The sequence below is a fragment of the Ctenocephalides felis genome, unplaced genomic scaffold, assembly GCF_003426905.1.
Source record: "Ctenocephalides felis isolate EL2017-DRISC unplaced genomic scaffold, ASM342690v1 CF-g0.4_SCAFFOLD_01886, whole genome shotgun sequence".
Classification (NCBI taxonomy): domain Eukaryota; kingdom Metazoa; phylum Arthropoda; class Insecta; order Siphonaptera; family Pulicidae; genus Ctenocephalides; species Ctenocephalides felis.
The window spans coordinates 62,497,186-62,521,211 of record NW_020538040.1 but is presented as its reverse complement, the minus strand read 5'-3'; the positions used below and the strand labels follow the sequence as shown (position 1 = coordinate 62,521,211).

Below are 24,026 nucleotides of genomic sequence, written 5' to 3'. Positions count from 1 at the left end.
ACGGTTTACTCTGTCTTGGACGGCCAACCTTGTATGGATCACGATGAAGTTCAGGTGAAGGAGTCGGTCCTCAGGAGTTCACTTTAATTAAAATGAAAGTTATAGATACACCAAACATATTTAAATCATTTAGTTCTAAGCAAATATTTTTTGTTGCTGCTGCTACTCTAAGACCTGAAACTATGTATGGCCAAACTAATTGTTGGCTACATCCGGACATAAATTATGTGTTAGTTGAATCAAAAAGTGGTGCTTTATATATATTGTTCGAAGAGATCTGCTAAAAATATGGCTTATCAAGAAATGTTGAAACAGAATAATGTTGTTGAGGTTCTTGGTGAATTTAAAGGTCAAGAAGTATTGGGAAATAGGTCTTAAAGCTCCATTAACAAGTTTTGATATAATTTATACATTACCAATGCTTACTATTCGCGAAGATAAAGGCACTGGTGTTGTAACATCTGTTCCTTCAGATAGCCCAGATGATTATGCTGCCTTAATGGATTTAAAGAATAAGCCTGCTTTTCGAGCAAAATACAACGTTTAGATCATATGGTTCTACCTTATGGCCCGTACCCATAATAACTGTACCGGATTTTGGAAATTTGAGTGCCGTGACTGTATGTGAGAAGTTAAAAATTCAAAGCCAAAATGACAAAGTTTAATTACTAGAAGCTAAAGAACTTGTATATTTGAAAGGTTTTTATGATGGTATTTTAGAAGTAGGGGAATATAAAGGACAAAAAATACGGATGTAAAAAAGAATATTCAAGCTAAAATAATTGAAAATGGAGATGCAGTATATATTATGAGCCTGAAAGCCTATAATCTCACGATCAGGAGACGAGTGCGTGATTGCCCTTTGCGATCAATGTATTTAGATTATGGTGAAAAATCTTGGAAAGCACAGGCACATGAAGCTCTTGCTAATATTAATACATATCATGATGAAGTAAAAAAGAATTTCACATTTTGTTTAAATTGGCTGCATGAATATGCTTGTTCAAGGACTTATGGTTTAGGGCACTAAGCTACCATGGGATGAACAATGGCTCATTGAATCACTTTCTGACTCAACAATTTATATGGCCTTTTATACTGTGGTTCATCTGTTGCAAGGTGGCTCTTTCAAAGGAGAGACTCCAAGTCCTCTAAATATATTAGCAGAACAGATGACATCTGAAGTTTGGGATTACATTTTCTTTTCAGAGGCTCCAATTCCTCAAAATACTACGATTCCACTTGTACATTTGCAAAAATTAAGAAGGGAATTTCAATATTGGTATCCAGTTGACTTGAGAGTTTCTGGTAAAGATCTCATTCAGAATCATTTAACATTTTTCATTTTTAACCATTGTGCTATGTGGCCAAACAATCCTGAATTATGGCCACAGGGAATTCGTGCAAATGGTCATTTGCTGCTCAACTCTGCAAAGATGTCCAAATCCGAAGGTAATTTTTTGACATTATCAGAAGCTGTTCAAAAATTCAGTGCTGATGGATTGAGATTGTGCCTTGCAGATTCTGGAGATTCTATTGAAGATGCCAATTTTGTTGAAGCTACAGCTGATGCTGGAATTTTAAGATTATTTACATTTATCGAATGGGTTAAAGAAATAAAAGCTAACTTAAATTCTTTGAGGTTTGGGTCAACAAATTCTTTTCATGATAAAGTTTTCATTAGTGAAATGAATTTAAAAATCAAAGAAACTGATATGTATTATATAAAATGCTATATAAAGAAGCATAAGAACAGGTTTTTATGAACTGCAAGCAGCTCGTGATAAATATAGGGAAATGACTATGTATGAAGGTGGAATGCATAAAGATCTTGTACTTCGCTTCATTGAAGTTCAAGTATTAATCATTAGCCCAATATGTCCTCATGTATCAGAGCATGTTTGGAATTTATTGGATAAACCAAGCACCATTCTTGATTCTAATTGGCCTGAAGCTGGTGAAGTCGATGAAGTTATTCTAAATGCATCTTCCTATTTGATGGAGTGTGCACATTCATTCCGAATGTTTTATAAGAACCATAATATAGCATCTGCAAAATCCAAAAGTAAAGACAATGTAGTAAATGCTCCTAAAAAACCTAATGAAGGAATTATTTGGATTGCTAAATCTTTCCCGCCATGGCAACATGCTGTATTGTCAACCTTAAATGAATGTATCAAAAGAAACAAGAACTTCCAGATAATAAAAACATATCTGTAGCTCTCGGGTCTATTGACATTCTTAAAAAACATATGAAAAAAGTAATGCCTTTTGTGCAAATGGTAAAAGAGAAAGTTGAAAAGAAAGGATCAGCAGCGTTGAATGTAACTAGTGATTTTGATGAGTTTAGTGTTCTAAATGGAGCACATGATTATTTGTGTAACACACTTGATTTGGAACATATAGACATAAAATATACTGATGATGATCTGTGCCCAGAGAAAACAAAAGAGGAGTGTTGCCCTGGTGCACCATATATGTCATTTAATTCAAAACCAGGAGTTATGATGTCAATTGTAAATCCTGTTCAAGGATCTGGCTATTTCACTTGCAACATCTTAATAAAACATGGAGATACTGTACAAAAGGTTTTAGATAGAATACATAGACTTGAGAACGTCAAGACAAAAATTGATCTGTGGATGTTCAAGGACCCATTGGTGGGTAGTAGAAAACTACCATCAATAGATAATATTAAGCAAGACAAAGAGAAATTATCATCCACTGACATCTTTGATGTAGATTGTGACAAAAATGAAGTGTATATAAAAAAAGGAGATACGAGAATTTTTGTGGGATCCCATTTGTCATATATGTAAATTATTCACATTGTTAAATTAATTAATTGAATACATGAAGGTTTAAACCTTTTTATAAAAATATGAATATTTATTAAAATGTTTTAACTTGCACTGGTATGTTCAAAGTTAAAAATATATGAGTTTGTTTTCTTAATGTTTATTTACAATCACTTATGAAAAAAAATCACTTAAATAATTAGAATCATATTAAAATAAAAAAAGGGGAATTATAGACTTAAATATCACACACAAAAGCACTGTGATGTAATTGAACTAAAATAATACTTCAAAGTTGTTTGTGCTTAAGTTAAGTAAATATCAATTACCAAAATTATGAAAGATGATCAAATAAATTAAATCATTTGGCGAAAAATTTTACTTAACATTTTTTTTACTGAATGTTCTGATATATATAAAGTGCAATCAAATTGGTATGTCATATTATAGACAACTCTTTTTGTTTTCTTTAGTGATAAACCTATAATTTATTTGATATTAAAAATATAACTCAGATTTATCATAGTTTTATGAAGCTGCAATTACAATTTCCTCAAATGCCTGTTCTAGACAGTGTTTGAGTTCACCGTAAGTAACTACTAGTACACTTTGTTCATCTCTAGACATCAGCTGTATCTACAATTAAAATAAATTCTATTATTTATATGCTTAATTTTTTATTTATTAAATTAATTTATAGTAATTGAATTATTATTATGAAATTCTAATATATATAAAGCTGATGTTGGATTAAATAATTGCAACTTATGCTGATTTACCTTCTCATTAACTCCACTATCAAGTTTATTCAGACAGCTCACTATGTGAGCTTGATCAATCCAAGGTCTGCCATCATCAGTTACAGAATGAAATAAAAAATCTCGAAATAATTTAAGCATATATCTATCTCCAGTTTCAGACCATGTAGTATCCATTTGAAGCCTATAAATTGAGTGATTTTAGATATTTACTTCTATACACACACTGGTCTGCTCTCCAATTACATTAATACTACCCCAATTTTTGTCAGATTCGATATAACTATGCATTTCCAATATTAATTAGACAATATGAGTATATACTTTTAATTAAATCTTAATTAAATTATTTAAGTAGAAAAACTTTTTGAACATAGTGTATTTGATAATAATCTCTCAAATGTCATTGCTTGCTTTATTTTATTTATCACTTCACTAAATGTTTAGTTAATTCAATTGATCTATAAACCAATTAAATCAGCATTAATTTGATTCAAAATTAAAATTTGTAAAGTCAATACAAGATTTGATAATGCAAACATTTGGTCTAACACAAACTCTAAAAAACTTGGGTTTTTCTACTAATTCATTTTTCTGCATTCATAATTTTTCATTTTTTAAAAATTTAATTCAAAAATTCTTTCCTTTTTAAAAAAAAACAAGGAAAAAAAAGTCACCAATACACACCAAATTGTATTTTTTAATACTTAACTATCAAGTTATAACACTTACTCAGGTCTTTCATTAATAGTTCCTAATTTGACTAAAAGTCGATATAATCTTCCATTTTCCATTTCTCGTGCCAAATGATCTTCCAATACATCTGAGCGAGCTTGTAATGCGTCCAGTTGAGTATAGAAGCGTGCGCCAATCATTGGCATTAAATCAGTTACTGTACGTCTCTGTTGTTGTGATAAAAGATATCTATATCAAAAATATTAAGTTATTAGAGAATCATAAGTTTGCATTCATAATGCTATTTATTCTGAAACTTGACGAATTCCATTTCACAGCGAGGAACTTTACAAAATATTGAAAGTTTAAACTTTTTTCAACTAGGATGAGGTGAAACAATATATATATATATATATTATATATATAATATATAATACTAAATAAACATTTATATATTTATATATAAAATGTTCACATACATTTAAAAAATAACATACATGATGAGATTCCGCAGATCATTGGAGTAAATGCGAGAAATAATTTCAACACTATTCTGTATCTGATCAACTTGAACAGCTGATAACGAACCCCGAGCCAATGCCAAAACCAACTTTCCGAGAGCCGTTAAATCATCCTGCTGATAATGGTTGATCAATGCCATATTATTTGTATTGCTAGCATCAAATGACAATATGTCTGAAATACCGAGAAAGCTAAGCCTCACTCGCTTGCCACACACTATTATTTTTGTTGGATCTAATGTCCTAAAAAGAAAACAAAATAAATATGTTAATACAGGTATATGAATTGAAATGATAAAAATTTAATTACTGAAACAGAAATAATTATTGAGATGATAAAAAGTGAAGTAGAAAATTCCATTTAGATATAAGAAATTATAAATGATAAAAATTGCAACACTTGAGAGTGCTCTACTAGAATGTGATTGCAGTAAAGTCGAAAAAAAAAGGTTTTTGATTATGTTTAATATAAAACTGCAATTGCAAATACTTATTGCACCTGCAAGCAAGATTGGCGCTGTGTATTATACGAAGCGCAGCAGTAAGCTGCATAACTATGGCCCAAATCTCAGTTTCAGGTAGCATCAAATGGCCGGAAGCAGCAGCCTGCGCCGCAGCGGCCTGCGCCCGTAACGCTTCTCGAGACTTATGAGAGTACGGACGAGCATCTCCAGGCGGAAAGGGGTCCGTGTAACTACCACTCTGCTCACCAAGGGGTGGCATAGATGGAAAATATTTACTCAGCAATGTTTGGGCGTTAGTATGGTAGTCATACACGAATAACATAGCTGAAAGTTGAAATTAGTAGTATTTTGGCTAGAATCATCAGCACCCATATCTACATCAAAATCAAAATTTGAATAATAATAATTATGATACTTTTGTTTACATTTATAAAAAATTAAGCTTTTCCAGTTTTGTATGGATAGTTATTATTATAATTATTATCCTATTTTAATATCTGAATATATTTTTGTTAAACAATAATTCATATGAAAAAAAAAAGTTATCATTATTCATTGTAACATATAATTTAATAAACATTCCATTTATTAATTTGCTATAAATATTCAAATGGAAACTTATCAACCTTACATATTTTCAAAACACTCAGCATTTAACATTCTAGTATATAATTTGTCAAATGCAGCCTATTAAGATGTGGATGTCATTACAAAATGATCATTTTCTTCATTTTATTATTATTATTAAAATTTACTCAGACTGAAAGAAGCAAAATCATAGACAAATCAATAGATCAACATTAATATACTTACAATTATCACCAAATGCTTTTGTAGTAAAAACCTCTCTTAGTTGCACAATATTTGAGTGCTCAATCTTCTTCCACATATCTACAACAACCATGCATTTTGTACTCGGTAACCTGCAGCCTAGAGAATATAAAAAACTGACATTAATAATAAAATAAATATGAATGATCATTAATATAATAACTGAGAAAGAATAGGTTCAGTAATTAATAGTATATTTTAAACTCTAAATTTGAAGTCATAAATATAAAAAAGTATTTTTTACAAATGATTGAAGAAAAAGTTATGAAAAAAAAGATATTAAATAAGAAAACTGAATAAAACAGATATTAGGTGAGAAAAAATGTATGTATACAAATTCCACAGGTCCCATTTATGATGCAAATTTCTATTCTTACATTAGCTCAAGAAAAGTAACAATTGAAATTTTTCAATTCCCATGGTGATATAGAATAGATACTCAAAACAAGCTCCTTAGAAGGGGCAAACAAATTATCACAAAAATAAATTGAGTAATAGAGTTCATAAACCTTCCTTAATCAATATCAGCTAGAGCAAAATCAGTTTCATCTTACATTAAATTGTTTATTCTCTTTCTATGCGGAATTTCAAATATTTTTCACATAAACAATGTATGAAAATTATAATTACAAACTACTTGTATACATTTGACATTGAAATATATGATATGCTCACCATGTAATCGACGTAAACAGTATCTGACTCCAGTGGTAGTATTTACAGCCCGGTAAGTGGAAGCAGGCATTGACCCTTTGTGCCCAATTAATGATGTTACAGGTGATTCAAGAGGTGTTAGAGAATGATAATTATCAACCTCCATTGGCAAATCTACCATTTAATAGGTTCATTAAATTTTAAACATAAATCTTGTACAAACTAATTTAAGCTCATCTAAGCAATTTAATCATGATTTATAACTATCGCCATATGAATTTTAAAACTTATAATATATAATTTATAAGACCTATTCCAATTAGTCTAAATATCCAGTAATTATACTTACTGCATTCTCCTGCATTGCAAAGTATTTCATCCTGTTGCATTGCTATGAGATCTTGTCTCAGTTCTTCAGGCATAAAAAAAGCTGCTGAGAGTGCTGAGTTGGGACGTATGCTAGCTACATTGGAAGAAGGTCCATTATAAACTGAATAGTTTAACGGGCCAGATCCTTGAGTCCCGCTTACATTTCCCGAATTTGATATATAAGAGTTATTCAACCCATTATAACCTGCTGAACCATTCAAGGGCTCTGCGCCGGCAGAAGCATGGTAAAAATATGTTGTACCACCAACATTTTCCTATAAAAACAAAGAAAATCCACTTGTTATAGATGCATACTTTTTATGCTTTCACATATCTATTTTTGATGCTATGGCTAAATTTGTGGTATATATATATATATATATATATATATATATATATATATATATAAAATACAATTCATAAAATATTCTCATCCATTCAACCTACAAATTGGAAATTTATCATTATTATTATTTGGTAACATTATACAAAATTCATTTTTATTCTTTGTAATATTTTTTTTGTTTTTTTCATTAAGGATAATGAATGAAATTAAAAAACCTTTTACCTATTTCCAATTTATAACATACTAAGGTTTTTGTAAGTTATTTTAAATAAAAGTTTAATGTATACTTTTAAAAATTAATGTATCACATATACAATACCTGATGTACACTTGCTGAGAGTGGTGGAGAAACATCTTGTGGTGAAAGACGTGGAGAAACACCTGCAGTCACATTTCTACCTAGAGGCGAATCACCACGCGGTCCATATGACAATCGACCAGAAAGAGGAGACTCACTACCAGCAGAATATGTAAATAAACTGGAAGACTGCTGACTGCTACTAGACGATACTGATGAAACAATATGCGAGTTTCCAGGAATAAATTCTGGAGACTGAGGTGTAACCTATAAAAGAAATGTTAAAAAAATTAATTTGTGTTCAGCTTAGTTCATACATTAAAAGATTTCAATTTTCAATTGATAATATAAATCACACTAACTTTTTTCACTGGCAGTGGAGATTCCAAATTGACTTTTGACATGGCCTGTGCAAGTCCTTGTGTAGGTGTTGATGTGGAGTGATTCTTGAATATAAATAAAATAATGTTATTGACTACCTATTATCATTATTATCAATAAATGGACATAATATATTAATTACTGATTAATTAGTTTAACAGGGCACAGTTTGCAAATAAAACATTCATTACCATGTATGTAGCCAATTTTGACTCTTGGGGAACACCATTGGACGATGTGTGTGGCAAAAATATGGAATCCATAGTACTATTTCCTAAAATAAATTACATATAAATGATAAAGTTGCATTTAAATATTAATATACTATTTGAATAGCAGGGGATATTATCCTTACAATGATTCAGTTTAACTTATACAAATCTAAGGCATATGATGTAAATTATAATATAATTTACTAAAATATAATTACAACTTTTATTTAATTTTATTCTATTATGATAGAAAACTGCATTGAATTAAATTTGAAAAAAAGTATGATATATTCTACCTTTATAATTAAGACTCACTTTTGGTCAATGATCAGGTAATTCGCCTTTCAAAGGGTATTAAGAACCACAATTCAATAAAAATATTGATATCTCCCTGTTATAATTTTAGTGAAATAGTTCCAAATATATTTGATGTATATTGTAATAAATAATAATATATATTATAATTAGTTAAAAATACTTGCTGTTATTATTCATCTTTCATGTATTCATCACATTCCAGCTATATTTGATGTCGTAGAAGACTCTGAAACAAAATATTTTCACAGTTAAAAAATAATATTATTGAACCATATCCTTGTCTTGATCTTTATTTAAATTTTAACAAAATTGAATGTTCCAGATAAACTCCAAAAATAACATAATGGTGTGAATTTTATTATAAAATGTTACGTACGTAAAATTAGCAATATAGAATTTATCACGCATCACTATATTCACATTTTGCAGAACACATTACTTGGCTGATTTTGTTCATTTCGTGTTAAAAGTACATGGTTCGCATATTATTTAAATACTGACCGTTTTATTATTGTCCGAATTACAGCTGTGCTTAATAAACATTAAATTGTAACATATAACATGCTGTATTGCACAATTGAAAAATTGCATATTGAGCTAAGATAAACTAATCGTAGTTCGAATTAAATAAAGAACATTCTACATGGGTTGAGTGCAATAATTTTAACAAATTAAATAGTTTGAGAAAAATATTGCACAAAATGTTTAATTATTATTCAAATATAATGAGATGACTCGATGACAGCGAGGATAAATAAATACACAACAAACAACCAATACTAACGCTGACACTAAATTGACACATATGCACAATTCATAATTTATGACACAGACCGCGAGGAACGCAGCGCGATGGCAGCGCGCATAGATGAAACCGATGAAACTGCTAGAACGAGCGGAGCAGCGGGACATCAGCGGGCGTCCGTTAATTAACGAATCGTTTGCGTTTTGCGTTTTGCGTTCAACCGTTTCAATGTTTCAATGTTTCAATGTTTAACCAAACGATTTTCGTTCGAGATCCTTGGCATATGGCATATCCTTGGAGTAAAATATCAGATGATATCAGATACGTTTCGACGTATCAATATACTGTTTTAAGTTTAAAATTTTGCCAAAATGTATCTCACTTCAAATCATGCATTTATTTTTAATATTATTTTATATCTGGTTATATTTTATTTATTGCTTAAATTCTGTAGCGCAATGCAATCTAGAACGAAACAATAATAACCGATATACTCTTATTTTATGTATGATAATAACTATAGTTGAAGGTTGCATTTTGCCTTAAGGCAAGTTGCACGAACTTTCCGAAATGTTCAATAATTGACTTAATCAACCGAAATTGAGATTTAGATATTTAGATAAAATTTTCAACTGTTTATTTCGAAAATAAAATTTTCGCTTTCAATGAAATCGTAACATTACAATTTCGAATTGGATTTTCCCAAACACATTTAAAAAATTATATGTCCTAGTAATTTATTATTTGACATTTTAATGACTTGACAATGTTTGACTTATCACATCACAAAAGCAACTTTTGACTATAATATTTTTTCAAACTTTAATGATTTTTTAAAATCAAACTACTTGTCGTAGAGCTGTAATATTTCAGTATGTTCTATAAGAACGTGATATCTATCGCCAAAGAGAGTTTCATAATAATCGTCAAAAAAATAGTTTCAACAGTTAATTACAAGAAAACTGGTCAGAAGATCTTTACCTAAAACTAATCAGTATAATTCCTAATCAATATCTTTCGAACAGTTTTTAACTTCCCGTCGAGTGAGTTACATCCCAAAAAAATCGAAAATAATTTTTTTTATATATTTTTACGTTTAAAAGATTTCTGAATATTTTGGCATACTTTAGAAAAAATGGACGTATGTGTGTGCGTGTTTGTTTGTGCGGATACAAATTTTCGTCGACGATTTCGGGAACACGAACCAACCGATTTGAATAGTTAAAAAAACATTCGATTCATATTGATAAGGAGACGTGTTTATTAGTTTTTGGCAAAGGCAGGTCTAGCCGTTCCGAAGATACGGGCCAAAAAGTGCCAAAAACGGTAACTCAGTTTGTAAGGGAACGGAGCGTCCGATTTTAATCATTCAAAAAACATTTTACATGTATTGATCATTAGACATAGGCGCATTAAATTATCAGATATTTTAATAATATGTATCAATTTTATTTACATTTCTACGGGTTCCGTAACATCGTTTGTCCGTCAGACGGCGACGCGGCGTTACGCGCTTCGGTATTTCGTCTTTATGCAGTTAAAGCTGTGCGATTGCTTTAAAAAAAAGTTCAAAATTTCCATATGTCAAAATAAAAAAAAACATTTTTTAAAGTTTTTTTTTTTAATTTAAGATTTCTCAAAAATCTATTTTCTTCAGAGTTGAAAAAAAAAATTAATTTTTGGTACGGAAAGTTCCCACTCACGCTTAAATTGACAAACCAAAGCGGTTATTTATTCAATTATTGGCATCACACACGTTTGGCCACTCAGCAAAAATTATTGAAGCTTGGTAGGGACGTTATGCCATATCCACCATACTTTCCTGACTTTGCACCTTCTGATTACTTTTTGTTTCGATCTTTACTAAACTGCCTGAATGATAAATAACTCAATGACTAGGATGGTGTCAAATTGTGCCTGTTTCAGTTTCTTGTTAATAAAAATAAAAAAAAAGTCCAAAATTGCATTTACAATATATTAAAAAAAAAAAAAAAAATGTTAATAAAAACTAGAAGTTTCGTGAAAGTATGATGATGTTGCTGCTTGAAAGATGACAAAAAGTCATTAATAAAAATGGACAATACATTATGCAGAATAATGTTATTTTCTTCCATAAAAAATATGTCTGTTTTGCTAATAAAGATTTGCACTTTGTTGCCAATCTAATAATTCAAAAATATGTTTTCAAGTGAAAATAGCCCTTTCCGAGCATTGTTGCCATGAAATTACAAATTTAAAATCACTAAATAAATTTTTATAATAATCCTATTTCAAACGTAGATTCCATTAGTTTCTTAATTTCAAACGTAATTTGCTTTATAAAATGCTGCGTAAAGGAGAAGTTTCAGCACAACAGCCCATAGAATTGTTAAGTTATGATTAAATTGAAGTAGAATTGCAATAAATTGAAATTGAAGTAGGAAATAATAAATATAGTGAATGTTAAACAACGCAAGACCTCTTCATAATTGTTTTAGTTTTAGAGTTATGTAGTGTCTCAACATACACTATACAAATTGACACTACATAACTCTTTAGTTTAACTCTAAAACATTTTTTTTACTTTATTTATAATTTTTCAATTAATGCTAATTTAGTTTTATATGAGTGTTTTTTCTGGTGCGATACTGTATAAATATTAAAAAAAAATGCTGAATGATGACACACATACCGTGTCGAAACGTATAAATAAATAGATAATTATTTACTTTTCTTTTAATTCGACGAATGGCTGCAAGTTAACATTCAAGAATGTGTCCCAACGCCGAACAAAAAAATCTAAATCTTATATATATATATATATATATATATATATATATATTATATACATAATATATATTATTGAAATTCATTTATTGAATATAATTAAAATTTCACATATTTATATTCATAATTTTACTACATTTCTAAGCCTTCATTATAATACCCGTTGCCTGCAGCTCCACTAGTTTTACTTGCATTAGAATTAATATTGTTTGGATAATCGTCATTTTTAATACTTGTATTTGTATTAGTTAAATTTTTGGCCCATGGCTGCACTTCGCCGGATGCAAAAAACCAATATATCACAGCTCCTTAAATTATAATAATGTAGATACAGTACTACTTAAAAAAAATGAGGTGATAAGTTATTATATTAATTTTGATATTTAATGCAATATTATACGTTATTAAAAATATTTTCTGCGGTAACTTTTTATTTGCGATCGGTAGTTATATAAAATATGCGCTTACCTAACAAATATATTCCACTTGAAATGTAAAATACAATTTGCCACGATGTGAGTAAATCATCTCCAACCTGAAAATTATTTAACGTTTAATATATATCTATAGTATAGTATACTATCGTTTTATTATCAAATAAAACTATTAGCAAATTATATTTAGTATGTAGTAGCCTTTTAGAATTGTAGAAATTGTAAGAGTAGACTCCAGTGAAAAAAACTCACCTCATGCAATCACATATTGCATGTATTTTTAATGTTCCCGAAAGAAAAAGATAATTATGTTTAATAGAAAAACGTAACATTTTAGCCTAATAAATCTAATTTCAAATTGTTCCAAAATTTCACCTTTCCATTAACAATGAAACCAGTCAATTGAGGGCTGATTATTCCTGGCAATGTTGCAAAAGTATTTGACAATCCCATCAGAACGCTAGCATATTGTGGTGCGATGTCCAAATGATTTACACTGCAAAATGATAAAATACCATTAGTAAGCCATAGTACAGCCTCTTAATCGTTTATCAGTTATTTTCAAACCTGAATCCAGACCAAGCAAAAGCGCCCAAACCCACAGCGACTGTCAGACATATCATGCTTCCAATAGGCTTCAGTATAAAACCAGCTAATAATAAAAATATTGTCTGACCAATAAATGCAGAGCAGTTGAAGTACCTACGTACCTAATTAATGAAATAATTATTTATTATTTATAACTTTCGAAACAAATTCGTTGCAAAGTAATCTCACTTTGGATACCAAGATTCGACTATGGAAAAGCATATTAATTTTGAAAACCGGCATTCTGAAAAAACGGCAGAGAGTTAACGTCAAATAGACCAAGAATATAAAAACATACGTAAAGATTAGAATTTACTGCTATAGTCAATTCATTTGAAAATAATGCTAAAATTATACATATGGTATTGGTAACTAGTCAGAATCCAGTTACACACGATAACAAAAGTTTCAGGGAATACAGAATCGACCATCAAATTAAAAGTCATTTTGATGGTATTTTTGAAAAACAAAACATCATATTATATACCAACTCAAATTCAAATAAATAACCATTCAAATAATTAAAATCATAAACGCATTATAAAAGGATATTTGATTAAATCTTATACCTTCTGGCCCAATTCCTGTTATTAACTCTACGTAGGGTAAGTTATTGTAATCGTCCAAAAATCTAAATTGAAAATTTTTACATTTCTTCACATTTTGAAGGTTCTGAACATTTTGCCATAACTCAGAAAAAATGGATGTGTATGTATGTATGTATGGATACAATTCTTCGTCCACGTTTTCGGGCGCACGGATCAACCGTTTGAATGGTTCAAAAAACATTCGATTTCTATTGATAGGGAGATTGCTGATTAGTTTTTGGCATAGACAGGTCCAGCCGTTTCGGAGATACGGAGCAAGGAGTGCAGAAAACAGAAATCGAGTCTTTGAGAGAACGGTGCATCCGATTTGAATGATCTAAGAAACATTCAATTCGTAATGACGAGGAGAATTGGTGATTAGTTTTTGGTCCAGCCGTTTCGGAGATGTACAAAAAATGGCAGTTTTTGAGAGAACTAAGCATCCGATTTGAATGATTCAAAAAACTGTCTGTTTGTTTTGACAAAATACTCGCTTTTGGAAAAAAAATTATTTCAATTTTTGCAATTTTTTTTCTCAAAAAAAGTTTTTTTTTGTATCTCGAAAAGATTTTAATTATAATTCTGGCTAAAGTTCTAAAGCTCTTATATAATTCTTATAAATATTTGACAATATTAGAGTATTTATAATAATCTATATGAAAACATTTAATATTTCTCGAACATTTCGCTATGGTACGGGAAGTTCTACCAATTTGCCTTAAGGCACGATGCCATACACAACTAGTTATCTGTGTAACCGCAAATTATATTCATGAAGTAGCTTAGTTTCTGAATTCCGAAAATCAAAAGCGTATAATGAACAAATATTTGAATATATATTTTCTATTCTGGCCCAATTTCTTTTATCATCTTCCTAATAGTCCTGATGCCATATTTCTGCTCTTTTCAAGCAAAATAAAACGATGAATGGTGACTCTTCATTTGAAGCAAGTTAATTGTCACCGCTTAAAATTGTATGCACTTAAAATAATAATGTAAAGATACTAGTTTTGAAGAATACTGCTTGAAATTGTATCCAATTAAAGCTGCTAAGTATGTTATTGCAACCAAATTGATATGAGATTTCGAATTGATTAATATTACATTTATATCCAACATTGTTTGTAAAAAATGTCAACGTATCACTTTTATTAATAAATAGTATTTCTTACTTGAGATGTTGTTAACCATCCTTTTACTTGGCATCTGTCGGCTAACTGTCCACTAAATTGAAGTAGAATAGCCATCGCTAAATAAGGCAAAGCAGACATAAATCCAGTCTTCTCAAGTTTGAAATTTAAAACATCTGGAAAAGATTACAAACATAAAAACTGTTTTAGAATCATTTTTATAACTTAATTACTAAAACTTGTAGGTTAATTTTGAATTAATAAATAAATAAAAATATTACGAATGAAAATCAAATATAAAATATATATATATTAGAAATTCACTTATTTCGCAATGTGACAAAATTGTACAATTTGCAATTTATACTTTTTGGATTAAAATATTATTAAATATTACCTCTGAGAAAAGAAGGCAATTGGGTCAAGAGAGTATAAAAACCCCAATTTTCACTGAAATGGGAGGCGACTATTGCCCACACGGGTGCAGACCTTAATATGCTCTTCCATGGGGGTGGTGCTAAAGACTTTTCACGATTGCTAGCAGAAATATTGAATGTTCCCAGAGATTTCTGAATATATTCCAACTCTTCTATAAAGTGAAAAATAATAAAAGATATTTAGTATTCGTGAAATATTATTTAGAACTCACTATAAATATAAAAAGAACTAAAAAATAAAGGATGTTATTAGTATTTGCTATTTTTTAAAAACCCGATGAAATCGTTTAATTTGAGAATGCTTGAAACTTTTTATAGTTCCAGAATTCTTTTTCAACATTAAAATAAGTAAAACTTTGTGAAATTTTTTTAAACACAAAACTTTTAAAATTTTTAATGCTTTTTTTTTTAAATTCCGTTAAATTTAAAAAAAGATTGTTAAATATTTCACAATTTCGATTAATTTTCAAGTTTTCAAAACTTAAAAATAAATTTCAATGAAAATATCTATTATTTGACAGTGACTAATTGAAAAATAAAAAAATGATAAAAATTTAAGGAGTTATTGATATATAAAAATACATATATATTATAAACAATTAGAAGCCAAGAATTTTTACAGTTCACGTTTTCACAGTTTTGTTTATAAAAACTAATGAATAAACGTATATCATTATCACGTTTATCAAATGAGGCATTTACATTATAAACAAAGATATTAACGGTCAAAATGTTCAATAACACAATTGATCGACGATTTTTAATGTTAATTGAAATTCGTGATACATTTCGTTTCTGTATTGTTAAGGCATAGAGATTGATAATGAACAATAATGATTTCAGAATGTTTTAATTGTAACCAGTTTTACTTTATTAGTGTTCAAATTTTAATAGATAGTATGAATTTAGAATTTTTGGCTAGTATTTTTTATATATATAATTCTATAGACTGTTCTCTTATTTTTAACCAACTATCCTTTAAGGTTCCAATACTATCTACGCGTTCACTTATTTATCTTATTAATTATTTTTCAATTATCCTACTCCTAAATCTAATTCTCTCTTAAATTCGTCTATTTTACTTATATCCTCTAACTTTAAATTAATTAATAATGAAATAGATATTCACAACACTTCACCTAATCAAATAATCTTCATCTGCACAAGTTAACCTTTTTATTTTCTTTTCAAATATCTTATTATTTTATCTTATTCTGTATATAAATATTATTGTTACATTCTGTATTATATGTAATTTTATGTTAAGTATTTTATGTTAATAACTATATATTGTAATTTTGTATATATTTTAATTGTTATTCATTATGTAAAACAATTGTATTTTTGAGTCCTCTTGGAAGAAATCTTTGGGCTATATATTTAAAAATAAATAAATATATATAATTCACAACTAAAGGGTTAGTTTTCAACTTCCTGAAGGAAAAGTTTATGTTTTCATAAAAAAATCGATTCGCTAATTTTATATTTTCGCGACGTTTCAAGCCCTTCTGAATCGAATGAGACCAAATTTGGAAAAAGCATGTGTGAGTGTGAGTGTGCGTGAACAGATTTTTCACCGTAAATTGACGTTTTTTCAAAGACGGCTGCACCGATTTCAAAAATTTAAAAGCCATTCGATGCATCTCGATGAAGACTAGCGTTTATCAGTTTTGCGCGACAATCGGCCGAGCCGTTTCCTTGTAATTAGCAGAAAAGTGAAAAAAAAAATCGACCACGTTTTAGCCCGCAATTCTGAATCGATTTTAAAAATTCAAAACCGTTTGAAAGATTTTGGTAGGGAATCGACCTGATTAGTTTTTGGTAAAGCTCGGCCGGGCCGTTTTCTTGTAATAAAGTGTCAAAAAAATTTTTTTCGACGATTTTTATGATTTTTTTTTTGATGGTAGATACCATAGTCTTATAGATCATAATAAAATATTACGGGCCTACGACATCTCGTTTTCGTAAAAAATTCGTCAGAGTTTGCAAAAATTAGTATCGTTTTTTTGGCATTTGTCAAAATTAGACCTTTGATCGACGTTTTCTTAAAAACGCCTGAACCGATTTTAGAAATTTAAAAGCAATTTGATGTATTTCAATGAGGACTATCGTTTGTCAGCTTTGTGCGACGATCTGCCGAGTCGTTTCTTTGTAATTTGACAAAAAGTGTTAAACATTTCGTCCACATTTCTGCTCATACTATCGAATCAATTTTAAAAAAATCAAAAACTGGTCGAAAGATATTATTTGGGCATGACAATAATTAGTTTTAGGTAAAAATCTACCGAGCCGTTTCCTTGTAATTAACTGTTAAAAAAATTTAAGCCGATTTTTATGGAACTTCTTTTGGCGATATATATTATGGTTTCATAGAACTTACTGAAATACTACGGCCTTATGACAAGTAGTTTAATTTTAAAAATTCATGAAAGTTTGAGAAAATGAGTAGTTTTTTTTGACGTTTGTTAAAATTAAAATTAACCGATTTACTTGGTATAACGATAGAGTTATACCTTGGACTTAATGAACATACTAAATCATTAAAGTCCTACGGAAACTAGTTCAATTATAAAAATTATTGATTTTTAAACATTTCCTTTTATAAAATACTCCGAATTAACGTGTTCGTTCGTTTTCAATTATGTGTAACAAATCCACTCGGATACTAATTTATAATTCACTCACATATTAATTTATTTATTTTTTATTGATTAAGTCGATTATTTACACATGCCGGGAAGATCATGTAAATTGCTTCAAGGCAAAATACCAGTACCAACTAGTTTAATAAAAATTGCTAAATGTAATTTATTTATATTTCTTAAAGATAAAAAACAATTTTTGTTAACATTTATTTATATTTTGTAAGGGGACATATATTTTTTAGATAAATAAAAATAGAAATATTTAAAAATTTAGAAATAAAAATATTTTTTTACCTTTACTTATGTATTTGTCATCTTCGGGTTTACCTTTGACAATTGCCCAATATAAAACAAACCACAGGACGCCAATGATACCAAAGACGTAGAATATATATTCCCAACCTATTCGGTTAGCGATCAACGCGCACACGGGCATTGAAACTACAGTACCTACATACCTAAAAACAAAGAAATATAATAAATTATAATTTATTTAATATTATAACATATTAACATGTTCATAGAAATCATAGAAGAACTCTATTAAAAAGTTCATGCCGACTACACTGATATATAAGTAATATCTTATAATCTATATAACTCATAACTAATACAAATAAAAATTATAATATTTTTTTATTAATATTATCCTTTACTTACGATCCACTGAAGGCTACAGTTGCAAGTCTGGATCTTTCCAGTGGTGGTGCCCATTTAGTCCAAACAGCATGAGCACATGGAAATGTCACACCCTGCAATAAATTATAACAATATAATTATAACAATTCTATTAAGTTTAAATTAAAACAGGAATTTGAAGAGTTAAATTTAAAAAAAGTGTTAAAAGTAATATGGTATAAGAAATCTAAAAAATATTTACAATTATAAAATCTATATTTATACTCATTTACCTCAAATATTCCCTCTAAAATGCGCACAGCAATTAATAAGTATATATTATATTTTGCTATTGCGGGAGTTACCAGTGTGAATATAGCTGTAACTAATATTCCAATAGCAAATACTCGATGACCACCTGGAATAAATTATGTGTTGATTTTGTTTTTCATATTACCTGATAATAAAGTTATTTTGATAACTGAAGAAGTGTATGAAAAGAAATGACACAAACAAGCAAAAATCTAGACGATCGTTTGTTTGAAATAGTTCTCAATAATCAATATATATATATACGAGTATATATATATATATATATATATATATATATTAATGATAATTAATTTCAAATAATTAGTTACAATATAAGTAATACCAAATTTAATAGCTAACCATCCAGCAGGCAGTTGACTAATTATGTAACCATAGAAAAAAGCCGATAGTAAAATTCCTGTAGTTTGCTTATCCCAGTCAAATTCGGGGGCTATCTAAAAAATAAAATATTATATTCGAGCGTCTACAATTAGTTGTTCGTCTACAAATGGTTGTAAGTCTTGGGTCTACAGTTCTACTTGTTTAAGACTCAAATACACGAATTACTAAATCCTATATATGAGACAAATCATTATAGTGACAAGCTCATAAGGGGGCGTTCACTAATCACATGATCAATTTTTGGGGATTTTTGAACCCTCCCTCCCACCTTGGTGATACGTACTGATATTCAAAATTACCCTCTCTCTCGTTACGTAAAATTTTTCGAACAAACATTTCGATTTTCTAAAAAAAATTTTTTTTGAAAATCTAGGTAAAAAATAAATACACATGATATTTACTAGACCCCTCCTTCCTCCACGTAATTTTTCGTGATTTTTTATGAAACCCTCCTTCTCAGACCAAATTCTAAGACCAATATTTACAACAGATATATAGAGTTTTAAATGTAATTTTTTAAGCAATTAAATATCATCTGTGAACAAATATCAACTTGTTTAATTTTACATTAAATATTCGCAATTACATTACGGTTATTCAAATAGACTCTCTCGCCCTCTCTCTCTCTCTCTCTATATATATATATATATATATATATATATATATATATATATATAAATTTGAATATTACAACCGCATCATTATTGAAACGTCATTAGGTTGCAAGTGCAATTGACATAGAGATAATAGAAAAAGCCATGCATACCCTTCATACTGATTTATTAGTATGCGTACTTTTAAATTTAAAACTGAATCTTGAAACTGAAAGCAATTTTAACTTAAAATTTATAAACTTTATAAACATAAAACTTTTATCTTCAAAACTTATTTTCAATATTTAACTCCGCGAAATGTATCGTTCTTTTAACTAATCGAAGGGAAAATTCTAGTTTACGCCAGAAAATCCGCTTAGATAAACGAATGCTTTCTTAACGATACAAGTCATTCTAAATTGTTTGACATCAAAATTGAAGGAAGTATGTGTGTGTATATAATCCTGCGTGTATGTGAGTCAGAATTTGACAATGTCGACTTTTTCTCAAAACCGGTGCGACGATATCACAAAAAAGAAAAAAAGGAACTAGTGGTGTATGGCATCGTGCCTTAAGGCAAATTGCTGGAACTTCCCGTACCGTAACGAAATGTTCGAGGAATATTAAATATTTTCAAATAGATTATTATAAATATTGTAACATTGTATAATATTTATAAGAATTATATAAACTGAATTGCAAAGTTAAAATTATTTGTTTAAAGTATATTAGAACTTTAGTCATAATTAAAATTAAAATCTGAAATATTTTCGATACACAAAAAAAAATTGAAAAAAAAATTTTTAGTTCTCTCAAAAACTGACATTTTTTACACATTTAGCTCTGTATCTTTGCAATGGCTGAACCTGTCTTTGCCAAAAACTAATCACCTTTTCTCCCAATCATTACAAATTGAATGTTTTTTGGATCATTCAAATCAGATGCTCCGATCTGGCAAAAACTCGATTTCTATTTTCTGCACTCTTTGCTCTGTATCTCCGTAACGGCTGGACCTGTCTTTGCAAAAACTTCAACTATCAATAGTAATCGAATGTTTTTGAACCATTCAAATCGGCTCATCCGTGCTCCCGAAATTGCGGACATACAAAACACACACACATATCCATTTTCTCTGAGGTATGCCAAAATGTTCAGAAACCTTCAAAACGAGAAAGTATACAAAAAATTTAATTTTCGATTTACGGCCCATTACTTTAACTATCCGACGGGAAGTTAATAACATCCATCTTTATAACATTGTTATAATGAGCCTAAGAAGTGGTTTAATTATAAAAACTTATTAAAGCTTGGAATAAACTCGCTTTCAGCAGATATACCTAGTATAAATATGAATATAAATATGAACCGTGTAATTTTTTCACTAAAATTTGAATAGTGCAATAAGTTCTTAAGGCGCAATACCATTTTCCATCCGAAATTGAATCAATCGTATGATTCGGATCATATCCATAAAAATCATAATCATAAAAAGCAATCTGTTTTATATAGCATATTCATGATTATTTTGTACGCGATAATTCCTGAGAAGTATATACTAATTATATATTTATAAATACTTCTTTTGATGTAAAAACTCGTAATAATTTTTGCGTTTATTGGTATATCGTAATAAAACATTATCACGCCATGTTTTTTCGTTGAGACTCTTGGTCTTCGTACACGTATTTTAAATAGTTTTTTTCTGGCAAATTCATACTCGGCATTGCAAAATTGATAGAAAATTTAAGTTTTTTGGGATTTTGATTCTTTTGAGGCGATGATACAAATTTTTGCTCTTCATTTTTAAGTTCGAGAATAAAAATATAGAACGTTAGCATATAAAAACATTCGAGAAGTAATAATCTACATGCTTGGCAGTGCCAATTGCTCTCATTTCGAATCTTGTGACAAGAAATTAAATAAGATAATGAGATCAAAGACTATAATCCTCTCAAATTCATATATTGTTATATTATTTTATCATTTTATTAATTTATATTCTTATTGTTAATACTCACGTTTACGATGGTTCCGTTCTCTAATATTTTTGTGTCATTGTTGGTCATGGCAACAACTGCTATACTAAGATTAACTCTCAATGCATATGCATTGAAGAACCCAAAAAATGCCAATATAGAAAGCAAGTAACGTCTTTGCTTCCAAAACTTCCATGTGAAAGGCGGAGGTTTCGGCGTTTCATGGTCAATGTTTTGCCTGAAGTGCAAAAATAATATCAATATCATATTACATGACTCAATAAATATTCTTGAATAGAATAAAAAACAGACATTTAATTAGTGGTGCATTAATTATATTATGATAAAGTTTGAATAGTTCAATTTTTTTTAATTATGATATAAATTTTGTACATCTCATAAGGAGAACCAGCAGTCACTTAAGCAGTCAGAAGTGTCCGGTATGAAAGATCGTAAAAAATATCTATACAATAGTATATATTTATTTTATAGATATCATTATTATGATCATTACAACATTTTATATCAATTATTCTATAATTTAAGCATACGTATATTTTATTTTACAATCATACATTGGTCTAATTTATTTACCTAGATTTTCTCTATAATATTTTTTTATCTTAAATTTGTTTGAAAAAATTTGAATCACCTGGTCTTTTCAAAAAAGTAATTTTCAAAAATTCCTGAATTTTTTTTAAATTTGAATTTAACTTTAATACAGTCTCAAATCTATCTTCGATACAATATACTGTAATATAGCATGAAAAATGCGAGAACCGATTACCAAAAAATAATAGTGAATTGTTATTTGATCATTGATCATTGATCATAAAAATCAAACGTCCAAGCTTGACAGTTGAATTATTAGCTAATTTTCAATTTTATATCCTTGAATAAAATATGCGGAATTCGAAATCAGATAAAGATAAAAACCATTAAGTTTTTAATCCAAATATTAGAAAGTTTCACGTTATAGTTGGAACGTTATCTTGGAGTGAATTGTATCTCTTATTATTAGTATTCTGAGAATTCTTATTGCTATATAACCCCCAAAAAATAGTATTTGAATGTGTGCGCATTATTATTTAAAAGCTCTATAAAATATCTAACAGTTTATTATCCATGTTTTAATAAAAGACTATTAAATTTCACAAACCGTTTGAGCCAATTTCCCCAAAACATGGTAATTTCATTTTTTCTCATGCGTTTTAAATAAATTATTTTACAGAAAGTAAAAACTTAATTATAATTATATTTTTAATGAACTATCTAAATATGAATTTTAATTACAAAATACATTAGTCGATGTTATTACTACAAGTATTGCAGTAAAATGCGAGACAGTATATTGACAATGAGAATTTTATGCTAATACAATATGTTCTAAAATGTAACAAATCTTTTACATTCTAGTAATTCTGTAATAATTCAGACATACATTCGTTATCAATTATACGACACATTGCAATGAGAAGTTAATTCTTTCCTGAAATCTAATAAGAACCAATTCATTTATGTCGTGCAAAAGGCTTATGAATCGGTATAAATCTTAAACAAATTAAGTGTAATCAAAAGGTGAAGCAAATCCATAATTTATAAGCTATTTAATAATAATTTGATTTAATTCATTATTGCTCATGACATTAGTAAATAGAACATGTTCAACTACACTTTGAAGCAAAACTTATTACTTACGAGTACACAGAAAAGCTCTACCAGAAAAAAAGTATAAATTATGTTAAAAAAGCATTATCATTATTAATTAAAACAACAATGTCGGTTAACGCCACTGAGCGAATGTTGGAAACAGCCCTCACCACTATTGCGAGTTAGAGCATTTTTCATATTAATTGTACAAGAATTAGAGAATTTTCATATTAATTGTACAAAAATCTAATTATAAAAATAACAGATATGTAAAGAAAATCTAAGGTGCCGACAGTTTGAATGCAAAGATCATTCCTTTACAAAGAACGTATCTAACTTTGTTTTTTATTTTGTCAAAACTTTAGAGCATTTTCCTACAATTTTCTATCATTTACAAGAAAAAGAAAAATGTCTGTTATAATGGACAGATAGAAATCAAAGTCGGGATGATATTTCTGAAACTTTGATATAATAATCGACGTTCAATTCAAAAATTAGTTTGATAATATAATAAGCAA

At 28.8% G+C, this 24,026-nt stretch overlaps 2 protein-coding genes and 1 pseudogene across 9 annotated transcripts; 1 reads left to right on the top strand and 2 right to left on the bottom strand.

Annotated features, from left to right (window-relative positions):
• Positions 1–15: 15 nt before the first annotated feature.
• LOC113375182 lies at positions 16–2,998 on the top strand (annotated as a pseudogene).
• Positions 2,999–3,266: 268 nt separating this feature from the next.
• On the bottom strand, positions 3,267–9,492 carry LOC113376877 (PAN2-PAN3 deadenylation complex subunit PAN3-like). 8 transcript variants are annotated; one of them, XM_026616957.1, is made up of 14 exons: positions 9,410–9,477; positions 9,127–9,232; positions 8,790–8,851; positions 8,287–8,369; positions 8,077–8,160; positions 7,736–7,981; positions 7,051–7,345; positions 6,723–6,875; positions 6,030–6,146; positions 5,252–5,540; positions 4,729–4,995; positions 4,289–4,480; positions 3,578–3,740; positions 3,327–3,434 (listed from the first exon to the last, which is right to left on the bottom strand). In XM_026616957.1, the coding sequence occupies exons 3-14, from the start codon at positions 8,800–8,802 to the stop codon at positions 3,327–3,329; spliced, it is 2,010 nt and encodes a 669-aa protein (XP_026472742.1). In that variant the 5' UTR covers positions 8,803–8,851; positions 9,127–9,232; positions 9,410–9,477. The 8 variants fall into 8 exon arrangements, with proteins under 8 accessions (XP_026472746.1, XP_026472742.1, XP_026472745.1 ...); XM_026616961.1 differs by lacking the exon at positions 9,410–9,477 and having other exon boundaries at positions 3,267–3,434; positions 9,127–9,371; XM_026616960.1 differs by lacking the exon at positions 9,127–9,232 and having other exon boundaries at positions 9,410–9,492.
• A 2,714-nt stretch (positions 9,493–12,206) lies between these two features.
• Positions 12,207–23,043, bottom strand: LOC113375181 (sialin-like). The gene is made up of 12 exons (XM_026615129.1): positions 23,018–23,043; positions 21,901–22,096; positions 19,231–19,342; positions 18,869–18,993; positions 18,618–18,709; positions 18,252–18,415; positions 15,273–15,464; positions 14,918–15,051; positions 13,138–13,280; positions 12,946–13,066; positions 12,605–12,671; positions 12,207–12,444 (listed from the first exon to the last, which is right to left on the bottom strand). The coding sequence occupies exons 1-12, from the start codon at positions 23,041–23,043 to the stop codon at positions 12,269–12,271; spliced, it is 1,548 nt and encodes a 515-aa protein (XP_026470914.1). The 3' UTR covers positions 12,207–12,268.
• Between the last annotated feature and the right edge of the window lie 983 nt (positions 23,044–24,026).

Excerpts from the sequence above, each read along its gene's own strand:
- LOC113375181 (XM_026615129.1), bottom strand. The coding sequence starts at position 23,043 with ATGTTTTGGGGAAATTGGCTCAAACG. Across the intron at positions 18,416-18,617 it reads ACTGTAGCCTTCAGTGGATC|GTATGTAGGTACTGTAGTTT; the intron begins GTAAGTAAAGGA and ends CTTTGTTTTTAG. Across the intron at positions 15,052-15,272 it reads ATTGCCTTCTTTTCTCAGAG|ATGTTTTAAATTTCAAACTT; the intron begins GTAATATTTAAT and ends AATCTTTTCCAG.
- LOC113376877 (XM_026616960.1), bottom strand. Across the intron at positions 6,876-7,050 it reads TTGCAATGCAGGAGAATGCA|ATTTGCCAATGGAGGTTGAT; the intron begins GTAAGTATAATT and ends ATTAAATGGTAG. Across the intron at positions 5,541-6,029 it reads AAAAGCATTTGGTGATAATT|CTATGTTATTCGTGTATGAC; the intron begins GTAAGTATATTA and ends TTCAACTTTCAG.